At 38.2% G+C, this 15,105-nt stretch overlaps 3 protein-coding genes across 6 annotated transcripts; all 3 read right to left on the bottom strand.

Moving 5' to 3' along the window:
• Positions 1-553: 553 nt before the first annotated feature.
• prrg2 (proline rich Gla (G-carboxyglutamic acid) 2) lies at positions 554-6,296 on the bottom strand. 4 transcript variants are annotated; one of them, XM_067382044.1, is made up of 8 exons: positions 5,081-6,296; positions 4,916-4,994; positions 4,351-4,440; positions 3,795-3,958; positions 1,675-1,708; positions 1,289-1,418; positions 1,066-1,209; positions 554-951 (listed from the first exon to the last, which is right to left on the bottom strand). In XM_067382044.1, the coding sequence occupies exons 3-8, from the start codon at positions 4,433-4,435 to the stop codon at positions 909-911; spliced, it is 600 nt and encodes a 199-aa protein (XP_067238145.1). In that variant the 5' UTR covers positions 4,436-4,440; positions 4,916-4,994; positions 5,081-6,296; the 3' UTR covers positions 554-908. The 4 variants fall into 4 exon arrangements, with proteins under 4 accessions (XP_067238145.1, XP_067238143.1, XP_067238147.1 ...); XM_067382042.1 differs by having other exon boundaries at positions 4,916-6,296; XM_067382046.1 differs by lacking the exon at positions 4,351-4,440 and having other exon boundaries at positions 4,916-6,296.
• A 137-nt stretch (positions 6,297-6,433) lies between these two features.
• Positions 6,434-10,799, bottom strand: rras (RAS related). The gene is made up of 7 exons (XM_067382047.1): positions 10,491-10,799; positions 10,098-10,185; positions 9,796-9,883; positions 9,402-9,504; positions 8,402-8,510; positions 8,200-8,318; positions 6,434-8,116 (listed from the first exon to the last, which is right to left on the bottom strand). Exons 2-7 carry the CDS (start codon positions 10,179-10,181, stop codon positions 8,029-8,031), a joined length of 591 nt encoding a protein of 196 aa, XP_067238148.1. The 5' UTR covers positions 10,182-10,185; positions 10,491-10,799; the 3' UTR covers positions 6,434-8,028.
• A 951-nt stretch (positions 10,800-11,750) lies between these two features.
• Positions 11,751-14,929, bottom strand: si:ch211-195b15.8 (tyrosine-protein phosphatase vhp-1). The gene is made up of 5 exons (XM_067382005.1): positions 14,189-14,929; positions 13,910-14,022; positions 13,609-13,768; positions 13,276-13,399; positions 11,751-13,176 (listed from the first exon to the last, which is right to left on the bottom strand). The coding sequence occupies exons 2-5, from the start codon at positions 14,000-14,002 to the stop codon at positions 12,129-12,131; spliced, it is 1,425 nt and encodes a 474-aa protein (XP_067238106.1). The 5' UTR covers positions 14,003-14,022; positions 14,189-14,929; the 3' UTR covers positions 11,751-12,128.
• Between the last annotated feature and the right edge of the window lie 176 nt (positions 14,930-15,105).

Here is a 15,105-nt window from a genome sequence, read left to right as displayed (position 1 = left end):
GAGATACCAGGTCTCTATAAATAGTAGTCTACCGAGGGCGCGTTTTTATTCAGCTGTTGCGCCCCGAATGGATAAATGCACGGGATGGCGCTCAAACAAAGTGGCTTGTTGTGACTAGTTTCATTTGAATCCGCAATGTCTAATGTCTAAGAAATATACAAGGGGGGCTAGTGCAATGCTTTAAAAGCTCACATAAAAGATAGAAATGTCCGGTATTAAAATCGCTATTTTCAGGCATTTAGGCAAGAAGACGCCATTTTCAAGAGTGGACTAACCATCTCGCGCGCACACACACATAAACATATCCACCCCCCTCCCGACTCGCTTGTCACACTCACACACATACGCAGTCTGTCTGGAAGTCTCGTGCGTACTGCCGCCTTGTTACAGCACTGAGGCACTACTGAGTTCCCTACTCTCTCGCGCTGAGACCCTGAAAGAGGCTATGATGAGTGACAACAGCGACTAATTGCAAATACTGAATTGATTTAAGCGTCACGCGCGTTGTTGCTTTACGCAGTTGCATTATCAATCAAACTCAATTGGTCTACATTTTTCATTTTATTAACAATGAAATTTACATTCCATTTAACATGACCAAAAAAAAACAAAAAAAAACGTAAACTTAAACAAACCTGATTCATGAAAATATTGACAGTGTTTACAACAAACTCATAGTAACAAAATAATTTTAAAGAATAAAAACATTAACTGCTAAACATGCAGCACAAGTATAATAAATTATCTAAAAACTTTAAAAGCTGACTGTCATTTCGTTCTTATTTGGCACATAACCACCAATTTGCAGACCCAAAATAGCTATGCCCCTTTTTCACATGCCCGCTTTTTACAAGTAAATCCCTCCATCACCCCACCCCCCACCCCATTTAAAAAACAACATGTGTTTGTCATTCTTCATCTTGAGTTTCTGTCGGCTCAGGTGGACTTCCCCTGTAAAGAGCAAAGATGCATATTTTGAAAATGCAGCACAAACTAATTTTATAGAACATAGCACATCTCTTGAGTGTGATGCTCATATGCAAACAAACCATTCGTGGTTCTTACCCAGAGTACGGCGGTGGGGGTGCATCGTGCTGGCCACTGTGCGTCAGAGCCTCGTTGTACGAGGGGAGACCTGGAGGCACGATATTAGACAAGGGCACAGATTCAGGTATTGGCTGCCCATCCACTCCTATACGCACAGGAACACTGTGGAGATGCAGAATCCATTAGAGTGACATTGCCACATAAAAGGCATATCGCAGTGGTAATGACAGCATGCACTTACCTGCCCCCTCTTGCATTTTTGCCTCTGTTCTTGTAGCAATAAATGCCCAGCACAGTGGCTATAATCGCTGTTATTACAATAGCCACGATGCCTGCTACCAAACCAGACACATCGATTCGAGGCAAAGACTCTGTGGAAATCAATCATTAAGTTCATCATTCTCAACAAATACACATTTTAATTGTTTACTTAGTGACCCCCATTTTATCCCATTAAGATAAAATATCAAAAACACTGGTCAATAAAATACTATGTGTAGCTTGCATTTGCTTACACTATGATGGCAGTTAGACAAGGCTGTTCTCTTTGGTGTTGTCAGACTAAGAATAAGACTTAACATTTCTTTGAAAATTGAAACTGTTGGATGTGGGGGGAATCAGACTTACCATGACTGCTGCTATAGCCTTTCCAAAAATTGGCCTGTCGAAAAACAAAATTAACAGCGTCAAGTAACTGTATACATAAACCATTTTTTTCCACCTCATCTTGTAGTTTTGGCTATAACATGCTTCTTTTGTGTTCTCATTCCTTATGAGAGTACACTCTAAAAATGCTGGGTTAAAAACAACCCAAGTTGGGTTAAATATGAACAATGGGTAATTTTAACCCAGCAGTTGAGTTAAATGTTTGCCCAACCTGCTGGGTAGTTTTATTTAACTCAACTATTGTTTAAACATTACTATATTGCTCGCTTAAAATGAACCCAAAGTACATTGGAAATTAACGTTTACTAATATGTTTAATGAATTAACATTTATTAATAAGTTTAATAAATAATGAGTAAGGAATAATTGATGACAAGCCATTGAATTCTTAGAAAAAAATGCACACCCGAGTTGGTAATGCGGCCAAGATGCGAAGCATTTTCTAAGTTTCTAAGAATTCAACGACCCAGAGTCAATTATTCCGCTTATACTATGGTTACCAAACCTCAAGAACCTGTTCTGATGTTGTATTTCAAGACATTTGTCAGCTTTTTGTCTTTAAAACACTCTTATGTGTGGGACTAATTTCTTACGCACCTCATCCCGAGCCTCTGTTGCTAATTCCAAAACGTCAATTCAGAACTAGTAACAGAGGCTTGATAGCAGACTAATACAGTTGATATACAGTTAAAGGATTAGTCCACTTTTAAATAAGCTTTTAAACTGTCTTTCTTTCATCAGTCGAAAAGAAATTAAGGTTTTTGATGAAAACATTCCAGGATTATTCTCCTTATAGTGGACTTCAATGGCCTCCAGATGGTTGAAGGTCAAAATTACAGTTTCAGTGCAGCTTCAAAGAGCTTTAAACGATACCAGACGAGGAATAAGGGTCTTATCTAGCGAAACCATCGGCCATTTTCTAAAAAAAAATACAACAATATATGCTTTATATAAACAAATGATCGCCTTGAACGTACTTCCGGTTTCCGTATTCTCCAAAACGCTTACGCTGTATGTCCTACGCCTTCCTTATTCTACTTACGGAATGAACGCGGCGCCAATTTAGTTTTTTTTCTGTAAGTTGAATTCCACCGTCTAGAGGTCATTGAAGTCCACTATAAGGAGAATAATCCTGGAATGTTTTCATCAAAAACCTTAATTTCTTTTCGACTGAAGAAAGACATGAACATCTTGGATGACATGGGGGTGAGTAAATTATCAGGAAAATTTTATTTAAAAGTGGACTAATCCTTTAATAAGCATATGTGAACTAGTCTGCATCTCAGTAGCAGTGTCTCTACTAATAGCAAAACTAAGTTTATCTACCTCAAGAACCGCACAGTTATTACCTCGCTGGTGAGAAATGTCATGTAGCTTTTAAGTTGCTTAACTATTTTACTGATTAATTCGTCAGAGCAGTGCTGACAAAAAGTTTCTATGCGAATGTGTGTCCGTACTATATAGTAGGCTACATATACATTTGAAAGAGAGAGAGTATGCGCTTTCTGGACACAATCAAATGTATTTTGTGGCAGAAACTTTTACAATAATTTGTCATTTTCATCCTATTGCTTACTATATTTATTTGATTGGTCAGTGTCATTGTGGGTTTTGTTTCTTTTGTGGTTGTAGGCTGTAAGGACCTTTTGAAATAACTGAAAACCTTTGGCGAAGTGATATGGAACGTGCGTTTCCCTGAAAATAATTGCACACCCTCTGAACGTTGATCAACCAATCAGATTCGAGCATTCTCCAGCCTCGTAGTATAATAAAACAAACATTTATTAAATTGCTTATTATTAAAAGTTCATATTTTGATTATTATTGTTGCCTCTAGTAATTATGTGACTGATTTTTAATTTCCAACATATTTGGGGTTCATTTTAAGCCAGCTATATAGTAATGTTTAAACAATAGTTAAGTTAAATAAAACCACCCAGCACGTTGGGCAAACATTTAACCCAACAGCTGGGTTAAAATAATCCAATCACTGCGTTTGTCCAATTTCAACCCAACTTGGGTTGTTTTTAACCCAGCATTTGTTCTTGTGTGTATAAATGAGTATATACTATTTTTCTTACTGTCTTTTTGTCATCTTCAAACACCTCTCTGGCCTCCTCATACGAGCATATTTCCTCCATGCATTCTCTCTCTATATTGCCAGGCGTCACTAATTCAAAATCCCAACTGTTATACAACAGTTTACGGGACAGAAATGAACCTGCTGACTTCTCTTCTAGGAACACTGAGGAACACAAGAGAATACAAATCATTATAAAAATTATTCAAATCAAACATCACAAACATACAATCACTTCTTGTAACAGACAGAAGGAACAGTGCAATATGTAGAAGTAATGAAATGGCAGCTAATCATAGATATATGTAGAGGGGAAAAAATGTAAATCATTTTGGGTATGAAACAATTACCAATGTTTATAATACACAAAGTCTATATAATGCAAAAAAGATTGTGCGGAGGTATAAGTCTTTGATTTCATGCCTGAGTGCATGGAGAGAGAGACCCACAAAAACACACCATAGTACTAATGGATTAGCAACAACAGAAGATAAAGCAAAACAAAACAAAAAAGTCCCACACTGCCAATTTAAAATGGTTTTGCTTTTCATTATTACCATCATTTCCATTGTAGATCACTCTGCCCCAAACAAGATGCAGCAGTGATAGCAAACTGAAAAATGTCGCTGGAAACCCCAGCATTGTACCTGTTCAAAAGAATATTATAAAAGAATATTACTAAGTTTACCAGGCTGTGTTTTGATAATGCCATATGGAGGTCCTATAGGCCTATATATAACTGTAACGAATGCGTCACAAAATATTCTGGACGGAAAATATTACAATGTCGTCCTCTATCGGTCATTGCACAAATTCAAAAGCAAATATTAAATTGTATATATTAAGAAAAAGAGAGGCATACATATACATTAAATATCCGTTTAATGTTATTTTCAAAACTTCAACTAAATCACATTGATAATACATTGACAAAATTGTAGCAACACGAGGAAATGACTGAATATTAATTTTTGCATTTTTAAGTTGATTAAATAGTGCATATCTGCATATTCGTTATGAAAACAAGCTGTACCACAAAACACAGTTCAGAAAGTAGAAAAGTAGAAGTAAAACTACTGCCCTGCGTCTACAGAAAAACGACATGGGTAACCGCCCGCTTACCTTTACACTTGTGCTCCGTACAAGGAAACTTTAAAAGAAAAACAACTTCAGCTTTCCCCAGAGAGTTCCTGTCTTGGCGCTGTAAATTATTGTAGCTAGATCAATTATATGATTACAATAAATTCACATATTCGCCGGTTTTGATTAATCTACTTCCATAGTCACCTGTGTTTAATTCACAGGGAGAACATAACTCATCACGTACGAGACATACCAGTTTGACAACATGCCTCAGCCGCGAGCGATTATAGGAGTGGCAGTGGGACGTGACAAAGTCTCGGTGACCTACCTGCACATCTCAATAAACAAATATGCTTTGATCGCACTCTGTGCCAAAAAATAATTAGCAATAGTAAGTTTTAGTAGTGTGGCTAACTAATGTACATATCGTAGTTCAATGATGAAAAATGTCATGATCACCTGTCTTCAACAACAACAAAAAAAAGGTTTATTAGTCCACATCGGCTTCCGGCTTTTACAGTCCATTGCGTCTTGATTGGCTCAAGCGTTCTTTTCAAAGATAGTTATGAATGGGCCTCTTAGCAGGAGCCGACCTGAGAACAGCTTTTAATAAATTTACGAAAGCCAGGCCTACTATACACGTTATTTGTTTTACATTATCGCTTTAAAATGAAGGAACCTATCAGTGCATTTACAACGTTACCACACTCAAGTTTCGAGAGAAAACGACATCATGCTAATGTTTCTCCAGATTCAGAATCTCACCCTGCGGTTGATTCCCTCCCAGCGATTCAAATGTACCCTCACCTCACATGTGGGAATCATTTGCTACAATTACTCGTAATGCGTAGGGTAGTGCTCTTATTTGATCGTTATGGTCCAATAAGAATTCGAAAGATGAATAAAATGGAGGCTATATGTGACCCTGGACCACAAAACCAGTCATAAGAGTCGATTTTTTTAAAATTAAGATTTATACATCATCTGAAAGCTGAATAAATAAGCTTTCCATTGATGTATGGTTTGTTAGGATAGGATGATATTTGTCTGAGATACAACTATTTGAGGGTGCAAAAAAAAAAAAAATCACCTTTAGAAAGATGTCCAAATTAAGTCCTTAGCAATGCATATCCACTCACAAAAATATTTTACGGTAGGAGATTTACAAAATATGTTCATGGAACATGATCTTTACTTAATATCCTAACGATTTTTAAAATCAATCATTTTGACTCATACAATGTATTGTTGGCTATTGCTACATATATACCCATGCGACTTATGACTGGTTTTGTGGTCCAGGGTCACAGGGTCATAGTTAGAAGTAAAAAATCCAAAGCTTGTTTGGTGTCTAAATGCAACATTATGTCAATATATAATAGCTTATCCTATATTTATAATAAATAGTTTATAATTACATTTTCACTTTACTAATCATTAAATTTCCTCATTCACCAGCACAGAGTATCTGGATTAAGTTCAAACAGGTTGTGAAAACTGTTACAAATACTTTTTATAATGAATCCCTCACCAATAAATCAGTCATCCACAAATTCATACATGAAATGTTTAAAGACATTTTAATTGTGTGCTAAAGAATATTGTTAGATTTAGATACAAAACTGGAAGATAAATGGTGTCTGATCTCTCTCCAGAGGCAGGAAAAAATAGCTTAAATTAAAAAAAATAAAATAAAATAAAAACACTGAAATAATCAGACTTAAGACATGAAATGCTATTGAAATGATATGAGAATCATGTTGAAAGTTTGTGGAATTTTGTTAACATTGCAAAATTAAATAGTGCTTTGTTCTTACTTGCAGCCGACAAACCTGATCTACAATAGAATTTGTCCCAGTTTGAAGAAAAAAAAATCCATGTCCCTTGATTAAAGGCCGTAAAGTGTGTGTAGCAACTCCCTCGAGGGTCGAGTATACCAGAAGAACTGCTACAGTTTGACTAAGGAAAAGCACCTAGTGTTGTTTTTCCTCACCCTATAAACTACTAGCCATTCTACTTATGTATAGACAGTGTTACTCACTCCCTCACAACACTGATTAATATCATGCTTTGTTAGTCAATTCATTTGGCAATTCCTCTGTATCACTTTTTCATCAGTTTACCAATGAAGGTGCAAAAAATCACAAGCAAAGCACATCATGTACAATAATGTGAACCTGAAGACAGGCTGCCTTATTCTGAACATATGCACAAACAGAAGTACCTTCAAAAAGACATAGAATTTAGACTAAAAAAAAATAAACATACCAAAACAATCCCACAATAAAACCACACAATTTGTCCATTTTAGTGTTAAACTACATTAGATAACTATTCACCATGACAAAGCTGGTGTGCAAACATATACAGTATAGCCTTTGGTTTGTATGAATACTAGCACTGCAGATACTGGACTCTAAAAATGCTCAATTATTGAAACCACATCATGTCTAAGTCTTCCCACATTGCTTTATCAGGAAGAGATTAATAAAAAAAACAAGCTGGCTGAATATATTTCTTGCCACTGATGGGTAGCAAAGTGTAGACCAGAGCAGCCGTTTCAGTGCAGTCTCACTGACTAAATAAATCCCCCGAGAGAGGACATGCTGAACAGTGGTCTGGGCCAATAAAACACTTTCTGACTTGTCTTTGTGAGTCAATAACACAATATATGACATACAGGCGACACCAGAACCATCACAATGCTTTGTCAGCACATCGCTTACATGGTTGTTTAAATATACGTTGTCACTATTGTTCACCCCCACCGTGGTGAATGTTTTTTTTTGTTTGTTTTGTTTTTTTAAATCTCTTTCGCAGCACACAATCAGTCTGTGACCATTTGCTATGATGGAAATAAACAAATACTGTGCTTGAATCTAAAATCAAGAGCATGATTCTGCAAGGCACTACATAAAATGTGGACAAAATAAGAACTAAAGCCCCCCCTTTCAAACAGGTTCTTTCTCATTTGATATAGCCTAGTTTCTCATACACACATACTGTAAAAGCCGCTAAAACACTGATGCGTACAGTGCCACACACACACATATGCACAACACACACACACACACACACACTGTGTAGACGTATAAGGCACCAGGCGTGAGAGTGAGGGCTTCAGTCTCCTAGGCAACAGTGCAGAGGGGCAGTCAGAGCAGGGTGCAGGGACAGCCACCACTCTTCTGCTTCCTCGCATGATTAGCGGGGAGTGGTGGACTCTCTGTCTCCTGAAACTTCCTGAAGAGAGATGGTAATGCAAGTTCGTCAGAATCCACTACATTGTCAATCTCATAATAAGAGCGCTTCTCGATTACAAATACCTTATTGCTCGCACAACCTCCATGAAGGCTTCATCCACATTGTGGCGGTTCTTAGCTGACGATTCCATATAGTGGATCCGGTTTTCTCTGGCAAATGACATGGCCTCCTCTCTTGAGATCTATTTGGGAAAAAAACACGCACACATATGAATTGGCAGCCTATTTTTCATTAAAAATTTACTGTGTAACACAGAAACATTACCTCTCTCTGCTGGTCAAGATCTGATTTGTTGCCAACAAGAACCATGGGAAAGTCATCTCGATCCTTCACCCGCAATATCTGAGTATGAAATTTCTGAATTTCTTTATAACTGAAGAAGAGAGAACCAAAAAAATGTTCATTAGAATAACAAGCTTTTTATCTGTGAACACAGAAAATAATACAGAGTTTATAGAAGGTGTTTACAATTTAACTCTTCTTGGATAGGAGCCTCTAAATTTAAATTTACAATAAACGAATAGTAAAAAGTCCAACTGATATTATTGTTAACAAATAAAAGCAATTACATGAAATAATTTCCTGAACTGAAAATAAAAACTAACATAAAACTAACAAATAGGGGGGAAAATTGTTTAAAAACAAAATAATTAATTTTAAATACACTTTTTAAAGGTTTGTTTATGGTGTTCTAATAAAAAAAATCATTAAACTAAAATGTCACTAAATAGAAATAACACTACAGAGTTTATGGAGTAATTTAACTGCGTTAAATGTTACCAGTTAAACCACTAAAATACAAAAAATAAATAAACTGAAATAAACTATCAAACGCTAAAAACTAAACCCAACCAAGAAATTAAAAACTGAACTGAAAATAATTTGACAAAAAATAAAAACTACATATTAAAAATCTTAACTTTTTAGGCTGAGTAATTGCAGTCTGAAACTGTACAAATATTTAGTCAATCTGTAAAGCAGTCTAAGTCACATCTGTGAGGATTTGTACACTGCAAAACCTCAACATTTACACAAATAGGCTCAGTTCAGCTGTTGAGGTTCAACTCCGCGCACCTGATGACATGAACACTCATAACCTGCACTCTCGTTCTCATCACAAACACAGTCTGTGGTTTTATTTTTAAAAACACACACAGACACAGACACACACACACATTCTCTGTTCTCATCACACAGAGAGGTTAGGAACTATCTATTCCCCTTCCTCTCATGCTCACACAAACACACTCTGGAAAACACCTACCTGCCACTGTCATTAAGAGCAAACACCAGTAAGAAACCCTCTCCGGAGCGCATGTACTGCTCTCTCATCGCTCCAAACTCTTCCTGTCCTGCTGTGTCCAGAACTAATCAACAGGCGAACGATACAAAAAACAAAACAAACCCCGGGTAAATATGCAAGACCAGCTGATACACAAACACAATTCATAACTAATTGACACACAAAAAAGTTTGCTTTAGGCACAGCTGGCATGATGTTGTACTGACAGCAAGTCAAAACAAAACCTGGGCAGGAACCCGTAGTCAGCAATGAATCATCAGTGATGCAACTCTGACCAAAATCTCCCTACTGAGGGAACCTGTGGAGATTTTAACACTCATTCCTTCCTATAGAGAGCACATGAATACCAACATACTGTCTAATCGTGCCTCCTTTCCATCCACGGTGCAGGTTTTAGTGTACGAGTCTTCAATGGTCGGGTCATAGTCAGACACAAAGTACGACTGTGAAAGAAAACAAAGAAAACATTTTGGTTCACCAACTCCTCAACAAGGGCTTTAACATGAAGGAACATGCACAGAAAAGCCCTCTGCACTCTCAACGTCGCACAACTCTTACAACACACCCACAGAAATCATTTGCACGGTGTATTTGCCACATATTGCGCCGCGAATATATCTTTATTTCATAAAAAGTACTGAAAAATAATACACTTACCTGAATGAACTGAATAGTGAGGGCGCTTTTCCCCACACCTCCACCGCCCACGACCACCAACTTATATCTTTCTTCTGTTGACATGCTCCTAACCCAGCAAATATGTAAGATTAGGTTATAAAACAATACTAATCATGTCTTCTTACACAACAAAATTGGCTTTAAGAGGAGTAATACTGCTGTATGGAGCATACAGATTTAAGACCGTAAAAGGCCTGGCATCGTTGATGATAACCCTTTACAATAGGCTGCAATGTAACAGATTTGAGCAAGTATGTTTCACAATCCAATCTCCACGGTTCAATGTCAAAACAATAGCATGTAGAGATTTGGTAACTCTAAAGAGGGAATAAAACAAATACCGCGGTGGTCTGAGCAATGACCGCCGATTACCTTTCTTCCGCAGCCGCCTTGAGTAAATTAGCCTTCTGGTGCCAAGTTAGCGACTCGAAAGTCAGACAACTTAGTCCACTGCCAAGCCGAGAATACTCTGACAACTTTAATACACTATATCCGCAAGATTTAGCCTACAAATTCCCCCTTTGTACAAGCGATAAAACCATCTTGCTTATGGAGATAAAAAGCGAATTCCAGGCTTAAAGGAATGTCCGCCCTCTGGATTTTTCTTGGTGATTTCTGGACTCTCTCTTGCTTCCGATAGCCTTTTTTTTTCATGACCAGGGGCAACTTTTTTCCTCTTCAGTGTTTCTCATACGCACGCCTGAAATGGGCGTGGCTTTCAGTGTTGTTTTTCTCATCGCACGAATCATTTCGGAATCGGTGAGCCTCGGCGCGTTCTAATTGGCTGATGCAAATGACTCGATGAACGATTCTGCTGTTACTACGCGTGCATTTCCGCAATAGAAGGCAAGGCTTTATGATAAATGTGTAATTCGAGCGACGTCTTTCCCATATTTGGCCAAGGGCCTGGCTTGTCTGAGTTACTCTATATGTTTACACGGAGCGTTAATTCTGCATTCATTCATTTTATTTAGCTCGCACAATATAAGCGCAAGAGTTTAAAAACGGCGAAACGAGTAATAATAATCTGTTGAAATAATTTGCGGACCAATAAACGAGACATATATAATGAGGCTGATTTAAACTTTATGTTATTTAATGGTGCATTTCATTGCTAGTTATATGTAGGCTATACATTTGCCTTGGTTCTTCTTGTACAGTCCATTGTAATACCTTGGCAACATCAGTGTGGATGCTGAATCATCTTGGCTTGTAGGACTATTAAACGAAAACCTCCAGGAATGTGACAAACAGGGTGTAGTAAAGATGTTTTTGGAGACACCCACCAGTTACTGTCTGCCTTCCCAACATTTCTGGGGAAATGGTACTCCTCTTCATTGTGACTAAACCAAGTAAGGTCGGTATTGCAACATATTGCTCAGTATTAGAAAACCCTTAGGTATAACTGTAAGGATATTATAATTACTATGGGGTTTCGTAACTTAGAAGACATATCTATTGCTCAACTGGCGTTTAATTGATGTATTGATAGTGGATGTAATCTCTTTTATTGCTAGATTTAGTTTTTTAATAACATTTTATTATACAATTCACCAAAACAGTTGCTAAAATGAAAGAGTCAGAGAGACAGGATAAAATAATAGTTTTTAATGAACACTTTTTTTTCTTTTCTTTTTCCAATACAAGCTATAATGTTAAAATTCCACCTGCAAAATACCCATTTATAAATAACAGCTATCAATGTGTTTCAATAAATAAAGTCGCAGACAGGCTGTGCATTATAACATAACAAATCGCATGTGTTTTTCCAGACGTCCTGTCATTTATACACATATCATCAGGCTGTACGATGACATGAGTCGACTGTCAAATACTCTTGGAGGAACATGCAATTCATCAAATAAATAAGTGAATTTACACACTCATACATTTGCTTTTTCACTCTTCATTTAAGTTCCTTCTGGAAGTACAGACTAATCACAGTTCCTTCACTGAGAAGTCCATACTTCATCTTTAAGTAGTAGCGCAGTCCATACAACCAGTTCCTCCTCAACATCTGTACGGCAAAGCAGCCTGTCCCACTTTAATACGTGGGCCGAGTAGGACACCAAGCAGCATGCGTTCTCCCCAGTCTAGTATTTTGCTAACCGTTAGACTGACTGGAGACAGGGGGCTGTTGTCTCCATCCATTCCCTCCACTGCTTCTACACCACCGGTAACCTCCTTCTCGAAAAGCTCCTGCGAGGAGGTTGTGATCCCACATGGTCCCTGGATCAGCCTGTGTGATCTTGTGCTTGAATGGTTTGTTTTCTGTTGCTCCTCGTTTGCTCTGTGGTTTAATTTATTCTTTCTTCTCTGTGATCTTGAGCAGCCGTGACTAGCTGAAGCCTCCTTGCGGATAAACCTGTTGACCTCTTTTGGTTCTGTTCTGGTTTCTGATGATGCTGACTGCTCCATATTGACTCTGCCCAAGTCATCTGACGCCCCCGTCTGGTCAACTGCGGAACTGCTCTGCTTCAGATCACAACTGTTCGCTGCTGACCCCTTCTGGGGAGTCTGAGGAACTGCACCCACTGGCGTAAGGGAAAGAGTAAGGCTTTTTCGCTTCTCCGCTAGGGATGGAATCTGAAGGTAAGTAGGCTTAGGTAGGCTGGACTTTGGTGCATCCTGCTGTGTCTGAGATGTGACGTTTATAGGTCCTTGTATCTCAACAGGATTTGTGCGGAGAGTGAGCGCCCCGAGCTTGTCTGAGAGAGATAAGGTAAACTCTGGATTCTGGACTCTGGATCTGCTCTGAATATTTTCCATTTGGTTGTTCTTATTCTCACAGTGCAAGTTTGCTTTGGAATCCTCAGTACATCCATTAATAATACAGTTGTTGTCCATGCTGTTCTGAAGGTTCAAGTTAGTTAACAGTGTGGAGCTGCTGTGTTTTTCTTCATTGGTGGGCTGTTGGCAGTTATCCAAAGGTTTGACTGACTGCTGAGCATGAAGGTTTATGTTATTATTCTTCAAAGAAAGCGTTCCCTGGAAGAGCTGCAGCTGCCCCAGGAAGTTAAAGTTTGGTGAAATTGTAGGTCTGCGTTCTTTGACAAACCTAAAGGAATGATCAGATTTGAATTTGAATCATATGCATTCAAACAACAATTTATATTGTTTATATATACTTCATATGGGCCTAGTAGTAAAACAATACCTGTATGCATGATCCAGATCCATTTTCATGCTATACATGACGTAGGCCACAGCAAGTGCTGGAGACCGAGAGATTCCTGCAGCACAGTGAACCAAGACAGAGCAGCCGAGTGACATGGCCCCATCTGCAACATAAAATATATACAATGAGGTACTAATGCATGAAATAGCCTAATGATTTGTTTCAAATTAGCCTCATATTATTAATATTTTACACAGACAACACAAATCTATTTCCACTTTCATTTCTATTCACTGATGCTGGTATAATGATGTAATGCTTTTGGGATGCAAATGCAGGCTGATGTAAGCAGTGGGATTCCGGGTCCCTCACCAATGAAGTGCAACGCCTGAGGGATCCAAGGAAGCAGGTCATCCCGCAGGGAGTCGTCTATTGGGATACGGAGGTACTGGGATTGGGGAAGAAATGAAGGCTGTGGACAACATCGGCTCACACTTAGTACGTACGAGATGCCTCGGTCAGACAAACCATCCTGTGGGGGTACAAAAGTGAGAAAGTAACTTAAATGTTATCCACGAGAACAAACTATTGTTAAATGAAGCAAATATCACGTACAGGGTGGTTTGAGGAGGATCTCTTTAACAGTTAGTAATAGTGATAATAGTAAACATACCTGCGTTACGTCAGTCTCTGCACCAAGGTAGAGATGCGGCAGAATACGCGACAACGGCGGCCGCTCGGACTGACTGTCCCTGTAGTACACCATCTCTTGATTTTTTTTAAAACCTACGGAGAACAAAATGCATTGAAAATTACTCTTTGAGTATATGACGCACTAAACAGACAGGCCAAATAGTATACTTAAAATGATTTAAAGTTTTGCGAAATTGCATTTAACAGTGATGAGATACAAGTTGTACTTATTTCCAATAAACTAAAAGCTGATACTCACCAGTCCAGTCAGTTAAAGATCAGCAGAGTGCGCAAGAAAATCCAAAAAGCTTGGAGAAGTCCAACGAAGCTGGTTGTATACAGCACAAACAGCAGGACGCATATATCGCGTGAAGCATATACACATGTATCTGCGTGATTATAAACAGTTCCTTGATCTCTCTTCTCAGTAGTTGTGCTCCCGTGCTCCTCTCCGTTCTGTCTGCGCTTCTAACATTATTTGTTGTTGTATGTCTATACCTGCGCGAGGGAGGAAAACGATGAGGTCATCCCGTTTCCAGAAGCTAAGAATAGTACAATTCTATGTGATGTCATTTTCAGCCAATCGGCGCACAGGCTTGCTCTTTGACGCGCGCGCGGGCACGCTCTGTTTGTTCGCCATCATCAATTTGCCCTGAAGACCTCGGCATTTTTATTGTGATGAATCGTGTTTTAGTCCCCGAAGCCTTTCAGATAGAAAAAAAAACCCACCGCTTTCATTTGCAAATCGAGTGTGTCTATTCAGTCAAACGAGACTCTGTTTTCCTCCAAGATGTTTTTGTAAGCAAACTCGTGTGCAGCGTCCCATGCGAGCACTGCTTCTCTGGTAAACAAAATGAATTATTCAGAACGCTTAGTTCACTAGTCCACATTTATCTATTGATATCATATTTACACTATATTGTACTGTACTTCAGACATTACATTATACTTCTGTTTCAGTGATGTTCTGTTTTATTAACTGTACCACAATTAATTTTATTTCTCGAGCTACAGTTGCAAAAAAATCAATTACAACACTTCAAATTAGATTTATATGAATTTATTAAACCAGATGTCTTGCATATTCTATTTGAGAGTCTTAATGACATCACTTTTTCACAGTATAAATCATATTTCAGGTCAAAAATGTGATTTATACTGTGAAATAAATAACAT

The sequence above is a fragment of the Chanodichthys erythropterus genome, chromosome 3, assembly GCF_024489055.1.
Source record: "Chanodichthys erythropterus isolate Z2021 chromosome 3, ASM2448905v1, whole genome shotgun sequence".
In the NCBI taxonomy this organism is placed as follows: domain Eukaryota; kingdom Metazoa; phylum Chordata; class Actinopteri; order Cypriniformes; family Xenocyprididae; genus Chanodichthys; species Chanodichthys erythropterus.
Note: the sequence above shows the minus strand (reverse complement) of the source record. Positions and strands in the feature narration are given on the sequence as shown.

Excerpts from the sequence above, each read along its gene's own strand:
- prrg2 (XM_067382042.1), bottom strand. The coding sequence starts at position 4,435 with ATGCTGGGGTTTCCAGCGACATTTTTCAGTTTGCTATCACTGCTGCAT. Across the intron at positions 3,959-4,350 it reads GATCTACAATGGAAATGATG|TGTTCCTAGAAGAGAAGTCA; the intron begins GTAATAATGAAA and ends TGTGTTCCTCAG. Across the intron at positions 1,419-1,674 it reads AGGCTATAGCAGCAGTCATG|AGTCTTTGCCTCGAATCGAT; the intron begins GTAAGTCTGATT and ends TGATTTCCACAG.
- rras (XM_067382047.1), bottom strand. The coding sequence starts at position 10,181 with ATGTCAACAGAAGAAAGATATAAGTTGGTGGTCGTGGGCGGTGGAGGT. Across the intron at positions 8,319-8,401 it reads ATCTTGACCAGCAGAGAGAG|ATCTCAAGAGAGGAGGCCAT; the intron begins GTAATGTTTCTG and ends TTTCCCAAATAG. Across the intron at positions 8,117-8,199 it reads GAGGTTGTGCGAGCAATAAG|GAAGTTTCAGGAGACAGAGA; the intron begins GTATTTGTAATC and ends ATCTCTCTTCAG.
- si:ch211-195b15.8 (XM_067382005.1), bottom strand. The coding sequence starts at position 14,002 with ATGGTGTACTACAGGGACAGTCAGTCCGAGCGGCCGCCGTTGTCGCGT. Across the intron at positions 13,769-13,909 it reads CAGAGACTGACGTAACGCAG|GATGGTTTGTCTGACCGAGG; the intron begins GTATGTTTACTA and ends GTACCCCCACAG. Across the intron at positions 13,400-13,608 it reads TCAGGCGTTGCACTTCATTG|ATGGGGCCATGTCACTCGGC; the intron begins GTGAGGGACCCG and ends TTTATGTTGCAG.